At 43.6% G+C, this 20203-nt stretch overlaps 1 protein-coding gene across 3 annotated transcripts in view; it reads right to left on the bottom strand.

Moving 5' to 3' along the window:
* Positions 1 to 15560, bottom strand: part of LOC103359538 (rho guanine nucleotide exchange factor 28-like) — a 38119-nt gene extending 22559 nt beyond the window's left edge. The window contains exons 1-7 of one of the 3 annotated variants that reach the window (XM_008284928.1): positions 15458 to 15560; positions 14929 to 15115; positions 10903 to 11086; positions 10108 to 10309; positions 9724 to 9799; positions 7606 to 7652; positions 6155 to 6263 (exon numbers count right to left, since the gene is read on the bottom strand). In XM_008284928.1, the coding sequence (XP_008283150.1) occupies positions 6155 to 6263; positions 7606 to 7652; positions 9724 to 9799; positions 10108 to 10309; positions 10903 to 11086; positions 14929 to 15010 (700 nt within the window). In that variant the 5' untranslated portion in view covers positions 15011 to 15115; positions 15458 to 15560. Of the gene's footprint in view, positions 1 to 2691; positions 2873 to 6154; positions 6264 to 7605; positions 7653 to 9723; positions 9800 to 10107; positions 10310 to 10902; positions 11087 to 14928; positions 15116 to 15457 lie in introns of those variants that run through there. The other 2 variants (XM_008284929.1, XM_008284930.1) reach the window with 2 other exon arrangements.
* Positions 15561 to 20203: the final 4643 nt, after the last annotated feature.

The following is a 20203-nucleotide window of genomic DNA, read 5'->3' as shown; positions in this document are numbered from 1 at the left end:
GGAGTCAGGCACACATTGATGAGGACACCAGATGATTCCTGTTACATCCACATCTAATATAAATGAATTAACTCGACTACAGAGAGCCCTCCGCATCAATCCTGAGCCTGCAACGTCCTGAAGTATCTCTCAAGTAGAAAACTGCAAAATGCTACAACCTGTTGTTCAGAAACGTCTGGATCCTCTTAGTTCCCCGTGAAAACATTACACTGTCTATGAACCTGATTCCAAATCCATCATACCTGCACACAGTCACGTTAGATCGTCCGCTATGTATCGCTGGATTAGCTTTAGTCCAACATCAAATCCACAGAGGGGGCCAGATCCTGGATGTGGGTCAAGCTGCTGTTTGAAAGCAGATACCGTTTCATATAAACCCACTTCGGGGACTTGACAGGCAGGCCTAATAGTTCAGGTTCTGGGCCGGGTCCAAAGCCACAGCTGGCTGCCGTGGGCTCAATCATTCACACACCTCTGACCCATAAACACTGCCTCAGTGAACATTACTGTCAGGCAGCGTGATCTGTGTTTAACATTAGTTAACGGGGGGGAATAACAGAGAGGCAAGGAGTTCGTATTACTAACAAGTTAGACCTGCACTAAATCAATCTTTCTGTCTTTGTCGCCGAGACAGAGGAACGCCGTGCGCAGGTTGCCACTTGAAAGGGAGTTTTTAGAAATGCAGAGCCATGTGTGGGGCTATTTATATAGGATTTTTGCTCACGGAAGATATATTTGGAGTGATGTGATATTCAGAGCATGTCCCTGAGTGAGAGCCAACCCTATACAGTAGCGGTGCCTGGAGTGGCTGCAGAAAAGTAAAAAGAGAGACCGGGATCTCTACAGAGACTCAGACAAAGACAGCAGTCAGTGCCAGGTTTCCAGACCAGGGCAGTTAAACACAGAGAGTGACCCCTCAACCCATGCACACCCCTGGGAGAGAGAGAGAGAGAGGGGGAGAGGGGGAGAGATGGAGGAAGGCAGGATGGAGAGGAGGGGAGTCGGGGGGAGGCAGGCCTGTCACAAGGGCTCTTTCTCAGGCTTCGCTCCTTTTAGAAGCTGTTTGGCAAAAACAAAATAATCATAATTATTCATTGTATAAACACCTCGGCTTGTTTATTATGAGTATGAGAGGATTATTTGCCCGTGCTGTCCCGTCTTTTATGATGTCAGTTAATCACACCAAACAACTATCGCTTTGGAGAGAGAAATTAGGATCAGCGTGGAATAACAAGCTAGAAGAAACACAACAGCGGGTGTTATTATCCTACAAAAAATAAGAGGGGAGAGGTAATTATTTAACTTTAGTGTTCAGGCCGTTTAAATCATTAAAGCAATTGTCCACCAAAATCCACAAACCCACTCTGAGTTATGACACCTGTGGTCAAACATCCCGGTCCAAGCATCACATTCCCATTGTGTTTACATTTTAGTGCGTCACCCGGCCCGAGAGATCCAGGAAGAGGTAGAAAGCCAGAGGGAGCAGTGATCACTTCTCAGAATGAAGAAATAAACTTGCGGCTCTGCACACCTGAAATCACATCTCACTTCAGCAGGTGCATTGTTACACCAGAGCCCACTTCTTAAAACTGTTTAAATCTCCCCCTTGAAGACCGTACGGCCGGTTTAAGAGGTTTATGCAGCGCCACTGTTTCTGCTCCTCGGTCAAAAAGCGGCGCAGACAGGCAGTGCCGACGTCAATCACAATTACGGAGCAATAACATGGATAATCTTGCAGAGGTTTATGGTGAAAGATGAGGAAAAGACGACTGGAGCTGAGCCATGACACAGCCATGGCAGTAACTCGATCTTGCTCTGTGTCTGTCTCTCAGTTTCTCACTCTTTCCGTCTCAACAAACACCAGGACACTTGCACACAAGCAATGAACTGTTTAACCACTATGGTTTAATTTTGCACTATTTTAAGCATCTACTCCAGCTCTCCCATGACTAACAATGAAGCAGTAAACTTGGAGGCCAAGTTTAGGTAATAACTTCGTCAGTTTCTACTACTAAACCGAGGCAAACACTGATTCTGAGCTCCCTTCAGTGACACCTAAACAAGCACCAGTTATCAGCTGCAGGTGTCTGGGCCTACACGTATGAAAGCATGTGTTAAACGGTGGGCCCACCTTTTGTCACATGAGGGCACGGCTCCTCAGTGGGTTGCATTTATGCACACGACAGTCCCTAAGATGTCGAAAGCCCCAAACCACTCAATCAGCCTCAAGTGGACATCTGACATTCCCCAACATACTGTCAGATATCAGGTTACATCAGCGGCAAACGTGTGGTTATCTCACTCTGACCGATCCGGTGCTGCAGTGAGTAACAATGTGTAATGGGAACAGTCTAATTTTAACTTTATTGTTCCACCATGAATGGTTAAAACATGTCTGCCAGCACGACAGACTGCAGTTAAGACCCAGATTTTCCGTATCTAACGTGGACGAGCTGCATCGTCTGCATGGTGCGTATAAAAAGCCGACAGCTTTCTCTCCAAAATCAACCCGCGTGGATCAGATGTCTGTCAAACTCTGCAGATGTCAACATGTCACAAACACATACTTGAGGATATTTCTGTCGGCGAAGCGAGAAGTGACTGAGTCAACGTTTATGGCAGCTGACATAAGTGTCAATGTGAGAGGACAGAAAGGCAGATTGATTACTGCAAATACGACTGATTTACTACCTTTTTTGCCCGTCTTCCTGCGCATCCTCATCTTAGGAAACGAAGGCCAGGAGTAGTTGAAAGGAGAGTCTGAGTCAGAATCCATGACTTTCTGATCTTAAAGAACATCCGAGCAGCTCAAGGTGTTTTGATGAATAAGTGAGCAGCGCCTCGATTCACATCCTTCCCCACATGGCTGAGCAGACAGCGAGCTCACTCCTTTTTCCAGAGCCCTGCTGTAGACACTCTGACACTTCAGGAGTGAGCCAGCATGTTCCCCTCTGCCTCCCCCAGCCTCCCCTCCCCCTAAAAGTCCTCCCCTTCCCCCCCTTGCAAAACTCCAACTGTCCAACAGAGCCGAACCCTGTCTTCTCCCCTCTTGCTTCTTCTTCTTCTTTGAGTTTTCCCTCTATTTAACACTTCTTCCTTCCTTCTCCGACTGCTCCTGTGGCAACTTGTGGGTCTCTTGTTGCTCTCTGTTGTGTGTCTCCCTCATTCAACTCATCCACCCCACACAGTACACTGAGCGAGCGGGAGGCAGATCAACACATGCTGACAGGAGCAGGAGAGGGGGAGGAGGGTATTGACGGCCGGAAAGAGTGACTGAAGGACAGAGAGAACCGGAGAAAGACAAAGTCAAACATAGGAGTGACTTCAGAGTCTTGCGGCGAAGACAAACACGAGGGGCAGACGGCTCAAGCCGAGGTGAGTCTCAGACACGGCAGAAATCATTAACCCTGTGAGTTCATCATTGCCTCGGAGATATGCCGGGGCCACCGGGGGCTCGCACGCTCCACACACTTGACGCTACAAGCAATCCAAGCCCAAATATGCCTAATGCCACATCTGAAGAGACTCCTTCTCAATCACTCCATTCTCTGTGTTTTAGCATGTCAAAGCCGAGCTGTGGAGGGAGAAGGAGAGGACGGGAAGGAGGGGGCAGACAGACAGCCAGCCAGGTCAGCAGCCTCACCATGGAGACAGCAGTGAGAGCTGCTGCTGTTTTCTTCTTCTTCCATGTCGTTTCTTTCCTCCCCTCCACCCCCTTCTCGCCAACCTGCAGGAGTACAGTGCTCCATTTGCAGCGGCGAGGACACAAGCAAAGCCTGGCAAACGGGACGGTAAAGGGGTTTTAAGAGACAAACGAGACAATGGCACCGTGGAAAGGGGCCAAACATGGGTTTATAAATGCACATAAATGAAGGAATGTGAAAAAAAAAGAGAGAAAAAGGGGATGAGAGGGGTTTTGTAGGCAGAATATATGCAGAGGAGGGAAAAAAGAGGTACACTGTGACTATAGAAAGTAGTTTCTGTGTGTGTGCATGGGGGGCGGGGTGGAGGAGGGTGTTGGCACTGTACTGGTGAACATTAATGCTGCCTTTGTGGGGTCTGTGTGAGGTTTAATCCTTTTTTCCGTTCTCCAATTAGATCCCTCAGTCGGGGTCGGAGACTCTTGTTGGCGCTCCTGGCGTTGCACTTATCGTCTGTTGTCACTCTGCCAAACTATCCATATCATAAATCCCTTTCTCTCTCTCTCTCTCTCTCTATCCTTCTCCCCCCCATTACACAAACACACACACACACACACACACACACACACACAGCATTTTAACACTCCTCCGCTCTCCTCTCTCTGGGGATCTCAACAAGCTGCTGGAAAACTGCATTCAGCAAAGCCCTGGCAACCCCCATTCAGCCACAAACACCCCTTTTTTTTCACTTCCCTATACCCCTTGCCCCCTTTAGAGCGCTCTTCCCTACTGCATTCTTCCTCTCAAACACACAAGCGAACACACACTCTCTCACACACACACACACATCGACCTCCTTCCTTTCACCAGCCATGGAGAGCAGAGCTCCTCAGGCTGAAGTGGTCTTTGCTGTTTGTTCACTAAACTCACATTAAAATGCTGACCTGGGAGGATGGGTAGGTGGTGGGGAGGCATGGGTGTGTAAGTTTGTGTGTCTTCTGTATGTAGGTATTTGGGTGCAAGTGTGTGTGTGTTTTGGGTGGGGTATTTAAATATTGGGGGCATTAGGAGGGCAAAGATGGGGGAAAGGGAAGGGAGGAGGGAGGATTTAAGAGCAAAGAGAAACACTGCGTCTTTTCTCTTTAAAAAAAAAAAATTATTATATTTATATTGTAAACACTGCAAATCCTTCTTTGGCAACAACATATGTAATTACAGCCGTGCCAGTGAAGTTACAGTAATTGGAAGCGGGGGAGAGGAAGGGATGACATCAAGAAGACAGGAGGAACATGACAGCTACGTTCAAAATTCCTCATCCCTCGCTGAGAGTTCTGGCTACACAAGTTGCGTCTGTCTATTTGATGACGCATTAGCTCGAGCTGAGCGGCCATATTGCCATGTGTCAAAAAAAAAAAACAGGCGAGGAATCACAATATAGGCTCCACTGCTTCGCTAGAAAATATCAAATCCCGCCGGTCACTCGTGACAGCTCTGGAATGTCTAACGAAGAATTTAAATTCTTCAAGGGTCAAATAAGCATTGTTATCCCGGAAGAATGTCATGTATGAAACCTGAGTCACTTCCAGGCTGAGCTGTATTTTGTCAGTCGAGCGCGTCGCTGAGGGGAAACAGTGTGCAAAAGTGACACCACATTATTTCATCTGAGGCATCTGAAGAGGTCAAACGGGGTCAAGAGGAGGAAGCGATCAAAGACTGGACAGAAAATGTGAAAATCCGCAAGTCAGGCAACGCAGACAGATACTCACAAACACACATATGCATCCACAGGACGAACGGCTAAAGCGTTTAACATGGAAAACTACACCAGCCACAGGACATTCAGATTGCAGATGTCCAGTGCCAAGTGTTATAAAGCCCGAAGCCTCAGCTGGTAACCACAGCATTCTTACACTGAGGCATCAGTCTGCTCTGCAGAAATACAAGGCAATTATTAACCCACAGGATGTTCCCACTCTCAAATCCTTCTCTTCCCGTCCAGAAGGCAGATCAGAGCGAAGCCACCTTCAGCCATCGCGTTCGGAGTTTGCCCAGTTCACTCCTGTTCTCCTGAGATTACTGGCAGAAGCAGGATGACTCAGAGTTAACTACAGGACTACATGCAAAAGATTCCTCCTCGGTGCCACAATAACTGTAAACACAGGGTGACAAGACTCCAAAAACTCACAACAGAGGGGGGGCGAGAGCAGCCGGGGGCCTGAAATGTGATCCTATAGTCAGCAGGGATGGCAGACAGAGAGAGTCGAGGATTAGAGCCCAGTTCCAAGTTCTGTTCAGGAAAGGAAATGTTTCCTGCAGTTGGACTCACTTAACTATTGGAAGCTACTTGGATAACTTCCTATGAATATAACACCACCTAAAACAACAATGATCACTTTCAGCCTGCACAAAACATGAGCTTGAGCCGAGGTACCGCAGGCTCTAAAATTAAAACCACGTCTAAAACAGGCTTCTGTGAAAGTAACACTGCTTGGAAGGAATCTTAAAAACTTTACCAGAGTCAGACTGCGACGGCTCGTCTTCTTCTTCTTCTTCTTCCTCGTCCTCCTCATTCAGGCAGAACATCAGCTGCTCTTCATAGTCCTCAGTGAAGAAGCTGGGAACCTTTCATGAAACAGCACATTCCCACAGTGAGACTTTCACTTTATGCATACCACTAAAAAAAAAAAGAGCAGAACTAAGTACAACAGCATAAGTGTGTGTGGTGAGTGCCAAGGGGTGTGAAAAAGATCAATTAGGTAACCATCTGTATCACATTAACCAGGCCCTATTGGATGACCAGGATCATGTGCACACGCCACACCTCTCACAACATGAAACATGCGTTTGACCGCTCACAAAGACGGCTATTCAGCGGCGTGTGCAAGGTGCCAACTCCAGCACCTTGACAATACGAGCCAAACAATGTGCAGCATTGAGGGCAGCCGGTGCCTTGTTATAGCCACGACCACAGCTCGCCGCTAGCTGGTGCAGATGTTCACGCAGACCGAATGAGGGTCAGAGGGTTTTTAAACCGCCACTTGTAATAACATATCTGGGATATTTTTAAGCAACACGTATTGTTTTAAAGTAGATAAAGGCGCACGGTTAACCCCAAATGTTGTTGGAGGGACAGTGAAGCTATGTGCACGTCTAAATCATCAGTTAAAGCTGTTTAACCCTCTAAACCCCAAACAGCTTCTGGTTGGGTTTTGTTGCTCCTGTCACATTTTTACAGGCTGTGGGATCTTTTTTTCTTTAAGTCCTGCACCTTCTATGGGGAAAAAAATAGGGATCTACATATGATAGATATTTTACTACTTGGATATTCACATTTGTCTCTGGTGTGCGTTGTGTAAACACAGCCTGCAGCTCAGCCAAAAACACTCTGTGAATTTTTGTTGTGTGAATGTTGGCCATCGATAAGTCATTAATGGTTTCTCAGCTGCAACCAGAGGCACAGATTTTTAGTTTTTACAAAATCTAGTTTCCGCAAACAGTTTATTTTTGTCTTCTTTTTTCCCCCCATATGAGACATGTAGTATAATTTATTTTCTCAGTGAAACCACGTGTCTGAAAGATTAAAATCTGACTCTTCTTTTTGTTTTTATAGTTTCAGGCTCTGATAAATGTTGTATTTTTGGCAGATTTTTTTTTCTCAAACCTGTCGTCGAGTTTTTGGGGTTCAGAGGGTTAAGATATGATAAGATAAGATAAGATATGCCTTTATTTATCTCACAGTGGAGAAATTCACGTTGTTGATAGCAGCATTAAACACAGAGATACACATATATGAGACAGAAAAAAAATGTACATATAAATATAAGAAATAGTGCAAACACTAGTTAAACACTATTTCTAGGAAGATTGACACTGAGAATGAAATACATCATATTTGAATCCACAGCTGCCAGTGTGTGTGATTTATCATCAGCAAATCCATCACTGTCCTGTGTTAAATACTTACATTTTCTTCACCAGCAGAGCTTCCTCCATTTAAGTCGGGGTACAGCGCTGAAAGAAGAGAAACGCAGCCGTTAAACTTCAAAAGAGACTCAAGCAAGCGCAGATGTTTGTCAGTTTTTAACGATACCATGTAAAGTTTTCATTTGATTTTATTTTCATAACCTGAGGGGACTTTTTTTATTTCACTGTGTGGCCTTGATCTGCTTTCTTTTTCATTTAACTACCATCAGATCAAAGGGCACGCTGTATGATCACTTACCAGAAACAAAGCAGCGACACACAGAAATTAGGGTTTGGGTGGTTTGATTAGTGGCCCCAGGTCATGTAAATATACACAAGCAGGAAATGTCAAAGGAGGAAGTGGTGGAGAAAGTCAGAGAGGAGAAAAAAACAAAAGAGGAAGATGAGAAAAGGGCTGAGAAAGGAGAACATACACTATGTAGGAAAAGATCTTTTTGGGCCTTAATGCGTAATCACAAATAGTGACGTCTGCTCAAATGTTTCTTAGGCAAGAGGGAGAGAGCCAGAGAAACAGAGAGAAGAATATTTTAAATGTCATCAGGCTGTTTTATGTGTTTATAGCCATGCTGGATGTGTGGACCTCCGTATGTTTGTTGGCATCTTAATAAAACACCTCAAACACTGTTGGATGGATGCTGTGAAACTCTGTGCAGTCATTCATGATGTCCAGAGGCTTGAACTGTAAAGGCTTGGTTTACTCCCAGACTTTTCCTCTAGCACCACCAGCAGGTCACAGTTATATTTCAGTATCATTTACAGTCACTGCACAAAATGCAGCCTCATGTCTTATGATGACTTTTCATCCGCCTGCTTCATCAGGTCAAACTTTCTGTGTGAGTGAACTTGTTTGTTACCAAAACACCTGCCAGATATAAATCCTCATCATCCTCAGGTGTACTCTATGCTGAGTTATAATAAACAGACGCTAGATTTAGACATCCTAAGGGAAGAAGGTAACCTGCTAAACAGCCGTTGTTGTTTATTTTATTTTATTTTATTTTATTATCCTTTTGATCAGAAAAAAGAAAAGAAAAGTAGCCTAACCATTAAAATCCTTAACTCTATGAGATGAGGAGAAATACTGATGCTGGTGATAAGTGATTTGCACAATTCACCTTATTTGTTAAAAATGTTGTCAATTATTTTTTAAATAACTGAGTAATAACTCATCATCCATTAACCCACTGAGCCCCAAAACCCACCGGCGGGTTTGACAGCATGTTATACTTCTTTAAAATCCCTAAATTACACAATTTAGTAAACACGAATAAGCAGATTTTTTACTTTCTAACAGTCATTGAACTGATCATGTTTGACGTGTGGTTTGATTGGAAAAAAATAATGAGATGACTCAGCTTTGGTTGTGAGTTCGAGTCCCGCTCATGACCCTTTGTTGCAGGTCTCTCCCTCATTCTTCTCCCCCCTTTCCTGTCTCTCTCTACTGCTCTAAATAAAGGCAAAAGCCCAAAAAATATATTAAAAAAAAAAAAAAGGGCTGATTAGCAGCCAGAGTGGGAGCAAGTATGAAAGGATATTAAATATGTAAGTAGTAAAGTATCTACAGCATGTAGAGTTACAGTATTTTCCAGTGTATATTAATTCCTTTTTTCTCCCTAAAATAAATTACTGAACAACTCAACCTTTGCTATTTGTTCTTTCATGATGTGTACTTTTATAATGTTGTCGTACTGCACAAGTAGTTGTGTCTACTTCTAGTCATGGCTGTGCTGTTTCCATGGAGGTGCAGGACTTTATAATGCCGTGAAACAATGAGCCCACAGTGAGTAAAAGTGTGACAATAACAAAAAAAAAAAGTGCCCAAAAACTGCTTGGGGTTCAGGAAGTAAATTCAGCTAACTGGCTGTGAGTACTCTTTCTCCATACACCTTGTTTGTTCCTGTTTTGTTGGCCTTGCAGTACACCCAAACCCCCAGAGGAGGGCAGTCTCCTTCTATAAGTTTCTACATGGAGCCCAAACAAACCAGTACCGTGAAACTGGCAGATCATTGCAACATGGAAGACAAGAGTTAAGACATAGATGGTTTAGCTTAACCAGGCCAAATCCCAGAAAAGAGTCAGATGAGGAGGTGTGTGATACCACTGTCTGCAGGATCATCCACCAGCTCTTCCTTCCCTAAGACGGTCTCCACCCGGTCCCTCCTCAGCGCTTTGATCTGAGACACAGTCAGAACAGTTCAACCAGTGTTAACAGAGCAACTCACAGCAGCCAGAACTAGAGCATCGGTGTTGATTGGTTCTGACGTTGTGTTGCTTGTTTAATTACACAATTTCTATCCGTTTTTTTTCGTTAACTGGACTTGAATTTGCAGCAAAAAACAGTTTATGTCCCTCAAGAAAGGCTCAATCTGTTCTAATTTTGTTCATTTGGTGATAATTAACAACTTTATTCTGCTTAAGTCGTGCATTTACAGACATTACTGATGCACACAAGTGTTTATATAAACTCACAGCCTCCTCGTACCTCTCTGAGAAAGTCCACATCTCTGAGCCGGTCTCTCAGAAGCAGGATGTCGGCGTGCCTGCTCTCCTCCGAGCTCCACCTCAGGTTCTGTCGGACGGTCAGGGTCAGGTTCCCCGTGTCGTGACAGAACCTCAGCAGCCGGGATCGGTCTGCCCACACCTGGGACAGGCCTGCTGGAGGAGTGGCCAGAGGGTTGGGTGGGCTGCAGCAGGACATGAGGGATCAGGGGGAATATTCAGAAGACTTTCCACATAGTTTAAACAGATATCTAAAAGTGCACATGATGGTTCTCTAGTGTTTCTAGCAAACAGAAGCCAGAGTTTGACAGACAATGCAAACAGGTGTTTAACATGCTTTAGTGTTCATAAAATGCACTTGAACCAGTGTGTTTACAGTATTTAGGAAATCTAAAGAATGAAAATGATCTGGGGTAATAGTTCATGTAAAACTGGGCTGCAGACGACGGTCTGTTGGGTTTCAGGCCACATAAACAGGCCCATAAAGCTGTGAGGAAGATTTATGGTTCCAGATTGATCCTGACTGATTGAGTTTGACAGGTAATACTAACAGGTGTTTAGCATTTTACGTGCTCAGAAACATGCACTTTAACAAGCATATTTACAGTATGTGAGAAATCTAAAGAATGAGAACGATCTGGGGTTAAAGCTCGAAAGCTTTCCCTCGCCCTCGTGTGTGGGGAAAGCTCTACGCCGAATGCATGATGCTCCAGCAAAAACAGTGACTCATTTGTCAGCGTCTCTCCTGGAAGTGCCCCGCCGGAGCTTGTAATCTTACTGTGAGAGCAGCTCCAGGAGCTCAGTGTTGCCGGCTGTCTGTGCCAGCTGCAGCGGTGTGACTCCGTCTTCGTTTGGCAGGCTGACAGCCATCAAACCTCCCGGCTGGCAGAGCAGCAGCTCGGCGAGCCGACACAGACCCCAGCGAACAGCCAGGTGGAGGGGAGACTCTCTGGGACTGTGCTCTGGAGATGCAGGGAGAAATAAAACACCAATATGATAAAAACAATTCTGCAGAGATAAAGGTATGTGGTAGGATCTAAGATAGGTGCTGAACTAAGGAAGGAAATGAGCAGTAAAATAAGCCAGTGGCAGAATGTGGGGGGAGAAAAAATCTGACATGTTGAGAACCTTGTGTGGATAACCATCTAATCATGGTAATTAAATGAACTGTCAATAATTGATTTCTTGTCTTGCGCAGCACTGAGGCCTTCTGCTCCACTGACCCACTTTGAGGCAATAAAAGTCTTTTAACAAAGCGGTGACAGATTCTTGTTCCTGTTTCTGCCTTTTTTCTGTGTCTGTTTCTAGACATGTTCCCTCCGACTGTCGTGCGTCAAAGCAGTTCTCAGAAAGCAAGTGTTAACGTTGGAATAATTTTAATTTAGAATCTACTCTAGCAACGTAAATCAACCCTAACCTTAACACCTTAATATTCTTTTATTCTATTCTGTACATTTTGGTCTGTGGTCTAGATAAAACTAACTAAGAGATGGACAAAATAGCAGACATGCCACGTTGCTCTAAACACTAACTCGCCCATTTGGAGAAGCTCAAAGTGTTCGATTTCTCTTTTGACTGTAAAACAATCTAGTGGAGGCCATTGCAGTTTTATTGTTTGACATTTAGCATCATAATTTTTGTGACTTTTAGCCTAAACACGGCAGCACTTGTGGCTGATTCACAAGCAACTCAAACTTTGACTTCAATAAGTCGCAATTATAAAAGCAACAGCGTGAGTCACGTTAACTTGAATAACAAAAAGGAGTTTGTGACAACTTTCATGACAGCAATTATTGTCATAACTGTGTTTTAGAGGAATGTGAGGCAACTGGCAGAGTTACAAAGAGGTCAGACTGATGCTACTTTAACCGACTGTGTCTTATCTACTAAGGCTGTGAAGCTGTGGTATGAAAATGAGTCATAAATTCCTGTGAATTACAGGAAAACAGAGTTTACACTGGAGCTCATCTGATATATTAGTTGGTTGATGTTATCAGCCAATATTGGTTTATCAGTGGTATTCTGGATGATATAAGTTGTCTAATATTAAAAAATAGTATTTTTTTAAAAAGGGACTCCCGTGACCCTAGTGAGGATTAGGCGGTGTATAGATAATGGATGGATGGATGGATGGAGAGTATAGCCAGCCCTATCTCTCCAGCTGTGTCAGTGCTGGAGCATGGTACATCTCATTATCACTGAGACTCTGGCCTGTTTGTATTTCTTTAAACCGATCACAGTCGTCTAGGCGGTGCTGAGCCCAGGATGCAGTGATGGTGCCACTGCAAATAGTAATAGTAGGAGGGATTTGTTTCGGTTAAACATTTGCCTGCAGGGAGGCGAGAGCTGTTATTAAAATGGCAAATCCACCGGGAAAAAAACAACAAAACAGTCAAGGCAGCCACATTTTGTAATTGAAATCTTTTTAAAATTAGCATTTTTTAGCGTGTAAGTTGCTGCTTGAAGGTTGTTGTTGCTGTTTGAAACGCAGACAGCAGAAGGGAGAGAGAACTCCAACTAAAATGCATTGCAGAAATGGAAGACTACATGACTGATGACTATGATTTGCACCCAGACTCCACTGTTTACAACATTCTTGCAGCGCATGTAGCAGAGTATGCATTGCAGCTGAGCAACCAGTGGTGAAGCAGCGTCTTCAATGGTAAGTTACTAACTAGTTTGTCAAGTGCACTTTTTGGAAATTTAACCAGACATGACCCCATCATTTTACTTTTTTAATATAAAGAATATCCGCAGATACATACATATTTGAATTCAGAAATCCACAATCGGTCAGGCTCTAGCCAGGCCCTGGAGAGTGACATTACTTAGCAAACCCACAAACACAACCTCAGATTTGACCATCAAAACAAAATGAACATTTAGTCCGATGAATGAAGCAAGCATACATCACGATGTTTGATTGTGATATTTGCTGCAGGGGGCTATTTAAATGCACAGCGCTGCACGATATGCCATCGTTTATTGATTCAGTTGTACATCCTGTGACTGTGGGGGTGAGGTGGGATTTTTCCAACATGATTGGAACTGTTCTCTGTGTTATAGTAATTCAATGAGCATTAAGAAAAACAAGCACGACAGGTGATAAAAGCAAATATTTATCCACAGACCGTCAGACAAGCTGTGCCTCACTTTTCTTTTTCTTTATTGTTAAAGCTATCTTACATTTTTCTTCACAGATACACTCCACTTTAGGAGTTAAAGAGTTTTCTTTTGTCCAAGGATATGCTGCAGCCAAAAACCCATCAGGGTTCAGGCCGTGTCGAGCCACAAAGACAGATTTCACAAGATAACACATTTGCCAGCAGTATGTCGGAATTTTAATGCTCATTTTTTAAAAACTGCTCTCAGTTCAGGAAGAAGATAATAATTAGCTCCAGTGCTGTCTCCTGATTTTGTGACAGAAGGGAGGATTTTTCCTTTTTTTTTTTGTCTCTTTGGACGTTGATTAAAGCCCTAAAAACTCATCTCTGTGTATCAAACCGAAAATTCAGAGGAAAATAACTCCTTTCTGTCTTACAACAGCACAGATGTAACTCTACATCTGTCTTGACCAATCCCTGCACTACTTGCTGCAGCTCGAGCACACCAGCTCACCTACAGGTCTGCTCAAACACTGTAGAACTGCCCTGCAACACAAGTGAAAAATGGAAATGTTGGAATAATTCAGCTGTAATTAAGCCTGTAGACAGGTTCTGAAGAAGAAGAGTGATTTGAAATGTCCCACCCTGAAGCTAAAGAGATTTCGGTTTGTCCCGTATGAATGCTGTCTGAATCTATGACAGGATCATTAATGCGGTCCAGGTTAAAGGTGGAAATGCTACATCATGGCGCTCACTGATTATTTTTGCTAGCACAGAAAAAGCCCCACATGACATAATACCAAGGCAGAGAATTAGATTTTCAGCAGAGGAGCTATTTCCATTGCCTTCAATAATATTGAAGCAAATAGTGACTACAAAAGGAAAATTGGGGATTGATTATTGAGTCATATAAAGCATCAGCGATAGAATGATGTCACGAGCAGCGTTATCGAATTAGCTGCAGACATTTAGTAGGAGACGCTGCAACGAAACAGACTGCCATAACTGTATTAGGGCTAAATCTGGTTTGTTATTTATGTAGGTGGCCGTACACAAACACTGGGATCATGCAAACAGATGGTGGCATTTAGTGAACACGGTGGTCAGCACGGACACAAGCCACACATGCACGCCCCGACTCAGATTTATTGAGCTCCGCCTCGGGCTACTTCCAGATGGAAAGACTCTATTAACCACATTACATGCTGCTTAATTGGCTTTGATGAATTTAGCAGAAGCACACATGTGAACATTGTTCACTTCCGATTTCAGGCTGATGGAAAATGGGAACGATGGCGGAGAGGACGGGGGAGAGCGAAGGGCAGCAGAGTTGAAGAGTTCAGTCCTCTTTGCAAAGCAGCAGCTTCAAGCTTCCAGGCGAGGACAAAAGCTGCCAATTCTCCATCTCTGCTCACTGCCTGCCCTCATTTTTTTATTTGTTCATTAACCTACATGTAAATAATAAAATCTAACACATCCCTCTTCACTTGTGTCTATCTTTAAACCAACTCTCCCCAACTCAAACATTCCCTTTCCATCTGGCAGGTTGCACTGCAGAGTGCTCATCTACTGTGTGCTGTTTTAAATGTCCACATCTTTACACACGTTGTTATTATTAAAAAACCAAATACGATGTGCTTTTGATCGGTATATCTGTGCAGGAATGCCCACTATGCACGATAAGACAATCCCGCTCTCACCGTCTCCACTGTGGCTCCCCAGCACATTCCAGTTTTGGGGGATATCCAGGTTGGCCATGGCCAGGGCTACTCGGCGATCCATAGCCCAGCGAGAGCTCTCCTGGCCCAGGTTGAAGAGGCTGCTCAGCTCCTGGTGATCAGTGGAGCTCAGGCAATGTCCGTGGATAACCAGGTGCTCTGCCAGGTCCTGAGAATAAACCAGTCATGAATAAGATACCATCTGTGATTACTGGACTGCTTTATAAAAATAACATACTCTTTTTTTAACCACTACTTTTGTGCACGTGTCTTTTTTCAAGCTACTGCTATGCAACAAGAAGAATTAAACACGTTTAGAGCTGTTTTTGTCTTAATGATATCACTGAATATGAGAACTTGAAATAACTTTATGGGGAAATGCTTTCATCCTTTTAGCAAATGCATCTAAAAAAAAAAACCCTAAATACTCCATTAACTGTCTTGCAGCATGCGCACAAGAAGGATCTGTGCATCAACAACGTGCAGGATTGTACAGGCCCGTCGTCCTCACCTGAGCATCGTCGTGAACGTACTCTAATGAAGCCCCGCCCACCCAGGTGAGGGGTGTAGTTTCAGAGCACAGGTAGGCCTGAACAGACACCACCTCAGCCAGGTTATGTCCTAAAGGAAACACAACAAGGGGGATTTAAACAGAGGTATATATCTGTCTGATGAAAAAAACAGTTTTATGAGACCTTAATTGCACTTCACTCCAAGATGAGGCACCGGCTCCAACAAAAATGCAGCAGACACGATGTTCCCAGTGACTGATTAACTATCTCAAAGTTCCTGGACTCTGTTACAAACTGTAATTAAATAAAGTGAGAATAATGGCTGCCTGGGTGCAAGGACATCTATCTAAAAATGCATTTACGGTTTGTGATAAATGAATGAACACGATTAAAATTCTACCGACCGCCTAGAAAGCGTTTGATTTGAGATTTTCATTTCGTGTGCAAAGACAGACATCTTTTTTTCCTTCTGTTTCTGATGCAGAGGGAGACCTTATTCTATCAGTGCAGCTCCTATGGAGAGTACAGAGCCTTCAGGACAGCCTGCTGTCTGTGACAACCTACACACAGGCTCAGTGATGTTGACATATTGTTCCCGGAGCTGTTTCCCCTCCCGAGAGGAAGCTGATAAGATTCTGTGCCTTCTCTAGACCTCGAGTCATCTACTGGGTATGTATATATGTGAGATTCAAATAGTGATCTACTGTTGGTGGCTGCGTCAGTACATCAAGAGTGGAAGGCTTGGGTTTGTCCGGTTAATGTCATGGTTTTGTGAAACATAATAAATAATAAACACATCACGCAGACATGCACATACCAGGCACGATAAAGCAGAGCATGACATCGCTCTGAGCCCGGGTCACGTGGACCAGCGTGGATCCTTCCAGAACAACGTAGATCTCTGCGTCCTCTGGCACCGAGTCTAATCCCTCCAGCAATGCAAACACCTTCGCCTCGCCCTGAGACAAAGAAAGGTGGGAGAGGTTGAGCGGTAAAACAAAAAAAAGAGAAATGCTAGAGAGCAAAATAAAAAAAAAAAGCTATATCAATTGGTAAGTATATAAGCTCATTTTAGAGTAAGACTTTATTCTGATGCAGTCGGTGTTCTACATTTCTGTCAAGTACACCAAATCCCCTGACAGCATACCTCTAGAGGGTACAATAAAACATCCCCCCTCAATAAAAACAGGAATGTCTTAGTGTCTACTGCAAAGACCTGCCCTGATCCCAGCAGGCAGGAGCACTTCAGGCTTCTCATCTGAGGCAACAGAAGGTAAAACGGGGCAGAACAGTCACGCCGACATGTGGAGTGATTGGTGGCTTTTAAATACTTTCTGTAGGTCAGATGTAGGTGTGAAAACATGTTATATGTCAGCCTCACAAAACTGTAATTCCCTACTCAAAAGGCCCCAGTTGAGCTGCTCGGATTCTGGGTCACCAGTTTATCTACGGCTGGGTTTTGTTTTATGTCACATTTTTTAGCATAACTGATGGAATGTCTGAGTTTTTATCCCGATAGCTGAATGGTAAAATGATTTTTAAAAAGGACAACAACCTAAAATCACTAAATAAAGCTGGCTGTCTGAAAATAGTGATTTCTATCTGGAGGTAAGGTTCCTAAATGCAGGCCAGATATTCTATACCTGCTTTTGGCACTAACATTTTAAAATATTCGGGGGGGCACAGATGTATTTCTATAACAAAACAGCGCTGAGGTTAAACACCCAGCCAGACAAATTGTGCAAAAAAATTCTTATATAGGTCTCCAGCAAACCAAATACTAAATGATGCATCGTCTAAAGTTGCTTAATTAGCCCATATTACAGGTTCACAGTTTTAATCACATGCTTTATTGGTCAAAAACACATAAAGACCTCCTCCTAAGGCTCCGATCTGTCAGCTGGCCAACAGTTCTGCTGGTTACTAATGCAGGCAGGTAGCAGCAGTGTTTCGACTTCAGGCCTTGTAAGTTTGCAGAACTCTTACATGCACAAAACCCAATATAACACACATCAGGGGCTCTTTAATATTACGAATGCGTAGACAAGCAAGCATTGTACAAAAGTGGAATATTGGGTCTTTGAAGAACATAAACTTTCAGATACTTTCTTATTTATTGGTTTCAGGACACTTATGGGCAGCAGGACAAGTTGTAAAGACAATACAGATGCACTGTTGTGTTGTAGTTTATATGGCAAATGTGAGCAAACTAGAGCTGCAGCTGATGGTTGTTTTAGCTGTCGACTTATCTCACAAATATTTTCTAAACTAATCAATTTGTAGTTTTTCAGAGAATGATGAAAATGATGGTTTTGTTTTGTCCACAACCCAAAAATATTCAGTCTTAGAGGAGGAAAGAAGTCAAAACGTGTTTAAATTCAGGAAGCTGCAATCAGACAATTTAGATTTTATTCTTGTAAAGTCACAGACACAATCAATTATCAATATAGTTGGTGATTAATGTATTAGCTGACGACTGATTGATTATTCCATAGTCATTGCAGCTGTAGAGCAAACAGTTGTCTGTTCAGAACATTAGCTTTCATTTGAAGTCACGATAATATCCACCTGAGAAACATCCAAAAGTCCAATATTCATTCCATATCTCTATTCGGTTCCTGAGCAGCCACATTATCTGTGAATTTCTCTGACTATCAGTGACTGTGGATAAATGGCTGCAGTGTGTAGATATCTAATGTAACGCAGTTCAAACATTAAGACTGAAAAGCCACATTCAGGCTTTCAAAAAAAAAAACACCACCATCTCCCTGGGCCCCGAGCCATTTTATAGAGCTGCCGCCTTCCAACAGTCACAGGGGAAGAAATCTATTGTAGAAGATATCAATTTGTCCACCTACAGTGGCCTCAATAGGCCACTGAATTGAGGCCACAAGACACACGGCGTGGGTTATTCTTGGAAACATATCAAACGACTGACTGAGGCAGGAGTAGAGGAGACGGGCTGGAGGAAGAAAGGTACAGCGAGAATGTAAAATAAATGTGAAACGCAAAAAAAAACACATCACAGACTAGTGTTTAATGGTAAAGTAGTATCGCTGTCTTTGCTCCTGAGAGTCTGTCTATTAGCCTTGCATCACCTCAATAGCTGACCTGGTTTCTCACGCTATAAAACCGGGAGGCTTTTCTCTTTGCCTCTCTCGCTTTCTGTGATCGAGTCTGTGAGTAATCCTGCCTCCATTCCTCTCTGTCTCACCTAATCCACACTCAAATACCTACTTCTTTATCCCCAGTCTTTTATTGTTTAACAAAGAGAGCCGCAAATTAAAACGTTTCTACGCGGCTTCTCCTGTGCACTCATTGAGTTTCCTCACATCCGGATGATTGACCAGATGGCGACCGCTAATGATGCCGTGGCTACTAGATGAAATGCTGGACGTCAGAGCGACCAGAAGCAGAGGGAGAACGGACTGGAGCAGACTTTGAAACCGTTTATGTTGCATTAAGTGATACGACGTGTGCCAGTGTGGCCATATGCTGCTGCTCACTTCGTCATCCACTTTGGCAAAGATGCTCATAAACTCTCCTGTGGATGTTTACGTATACAGTTGGGTTGAACTCAGTTTCTAAGCTCTCTATAGATTCTATAGATTGATCGACAAGTTGGTTAGAACTCTCTGTATGGCACAAGAATTTTTCAACGATAGTTTTTCGACAGATTATTTCACTACATGACAAAGTATGTCACGTCTTTTGTAGCTTCTAAAAGGCTAATTTCATTCAACTGAAAGTGTGTCTGTAGCTGTATTTTAAGGCCTACCTTCAAACTCAATGCCCATTTGTTTGACACAATAGTACAATCAAAATAAAATCTGTCAATACTTCAATAAAAAACAACAACAGTACGCCAATATGAGGAGGGTGACATATTGTCTGTCTCCTGGAAACAAAGGGACTTTGGTGCGAAAACTGCGAATCAAGCACCGTGTGAAAATGGACCTGCATCCACAGTAGACCGAGTCGTCCATCAACCCAACCCAGCAAAGAGAAACAGCCACTTTGGAAATGTGCATAGAGGCAGAGATGCTACTTTTTGGGGGAAATGTCCTCTTTATCGATAAACTGTTTGGCTATAATTGTTACGGGGAGACCCTCGGGCAGCCGAGCTGGAGGCCGGCGACGGACGAGACGGAGACCCTCGGGCAGCCATTGGAAAAGTTAGGGTTAGGGTTATCCCCACCACGAAGCACGGTGGTGGCAGCATCATTTTGTGGAGGGACTGGTGTGCTTTACGATGGCATCGTGAGGGAGGAAATTTATGGGTATAAGTTGAAGAAACAGCTCAAGAAACGATGCTCATCTATACAATAACTGAGCAAGAAAGCCTACAAACCTGTACAACAGGTCTATCGGAGGAATGAGCAAAAAATACAGCATCTAGTGATGAAACGTTTGTTGGAGGTTACCCGAAATGTTTGCCCCAAGTTAAACAATGGACCCACTGTGTATGTGATCAAAGAATTAAAAGCTAATAGAAATAATTCTCTTTTCTATCTATCTATCCATCCATCCATCCATCCATCCATCCATCCATCCATCCATCCATTCATCCATCTATCCATCCATCTATCCATCCATCCATCCATCCATCCATCCATCCATCTATCTATCTAAGCTTTCTTCAGTTACACAATCTACCCTCTACTGTTAAAAACGACCTGTTAGTCCGTGCTGGTGAGGAGCTGGTGTTTCATTACATAAACAGGACGAGACGCTTTGTCCACGCC

The sequence above is a fragment of the Stegastes partitus genome, unplaced genomic scaffold, assembly GCF_000690725.1.
Source record: "Stegastes partitus isolate 25-593 unplaced genomic scaffold, Stegastes_partitus-1.0.2 Scaffold380, whole genome shotgun sequence".
NCBI classification, from domain to species: Eukaryota; Metazoa; Chordata; class Actinopteri; family Pomacentridae; genus Stegastes; species Stegastes partitus.
Note: the sequence above shows the minus strand (reverse complement) of the source record. Positions and strands in the feature narration are given on the sequence as shown.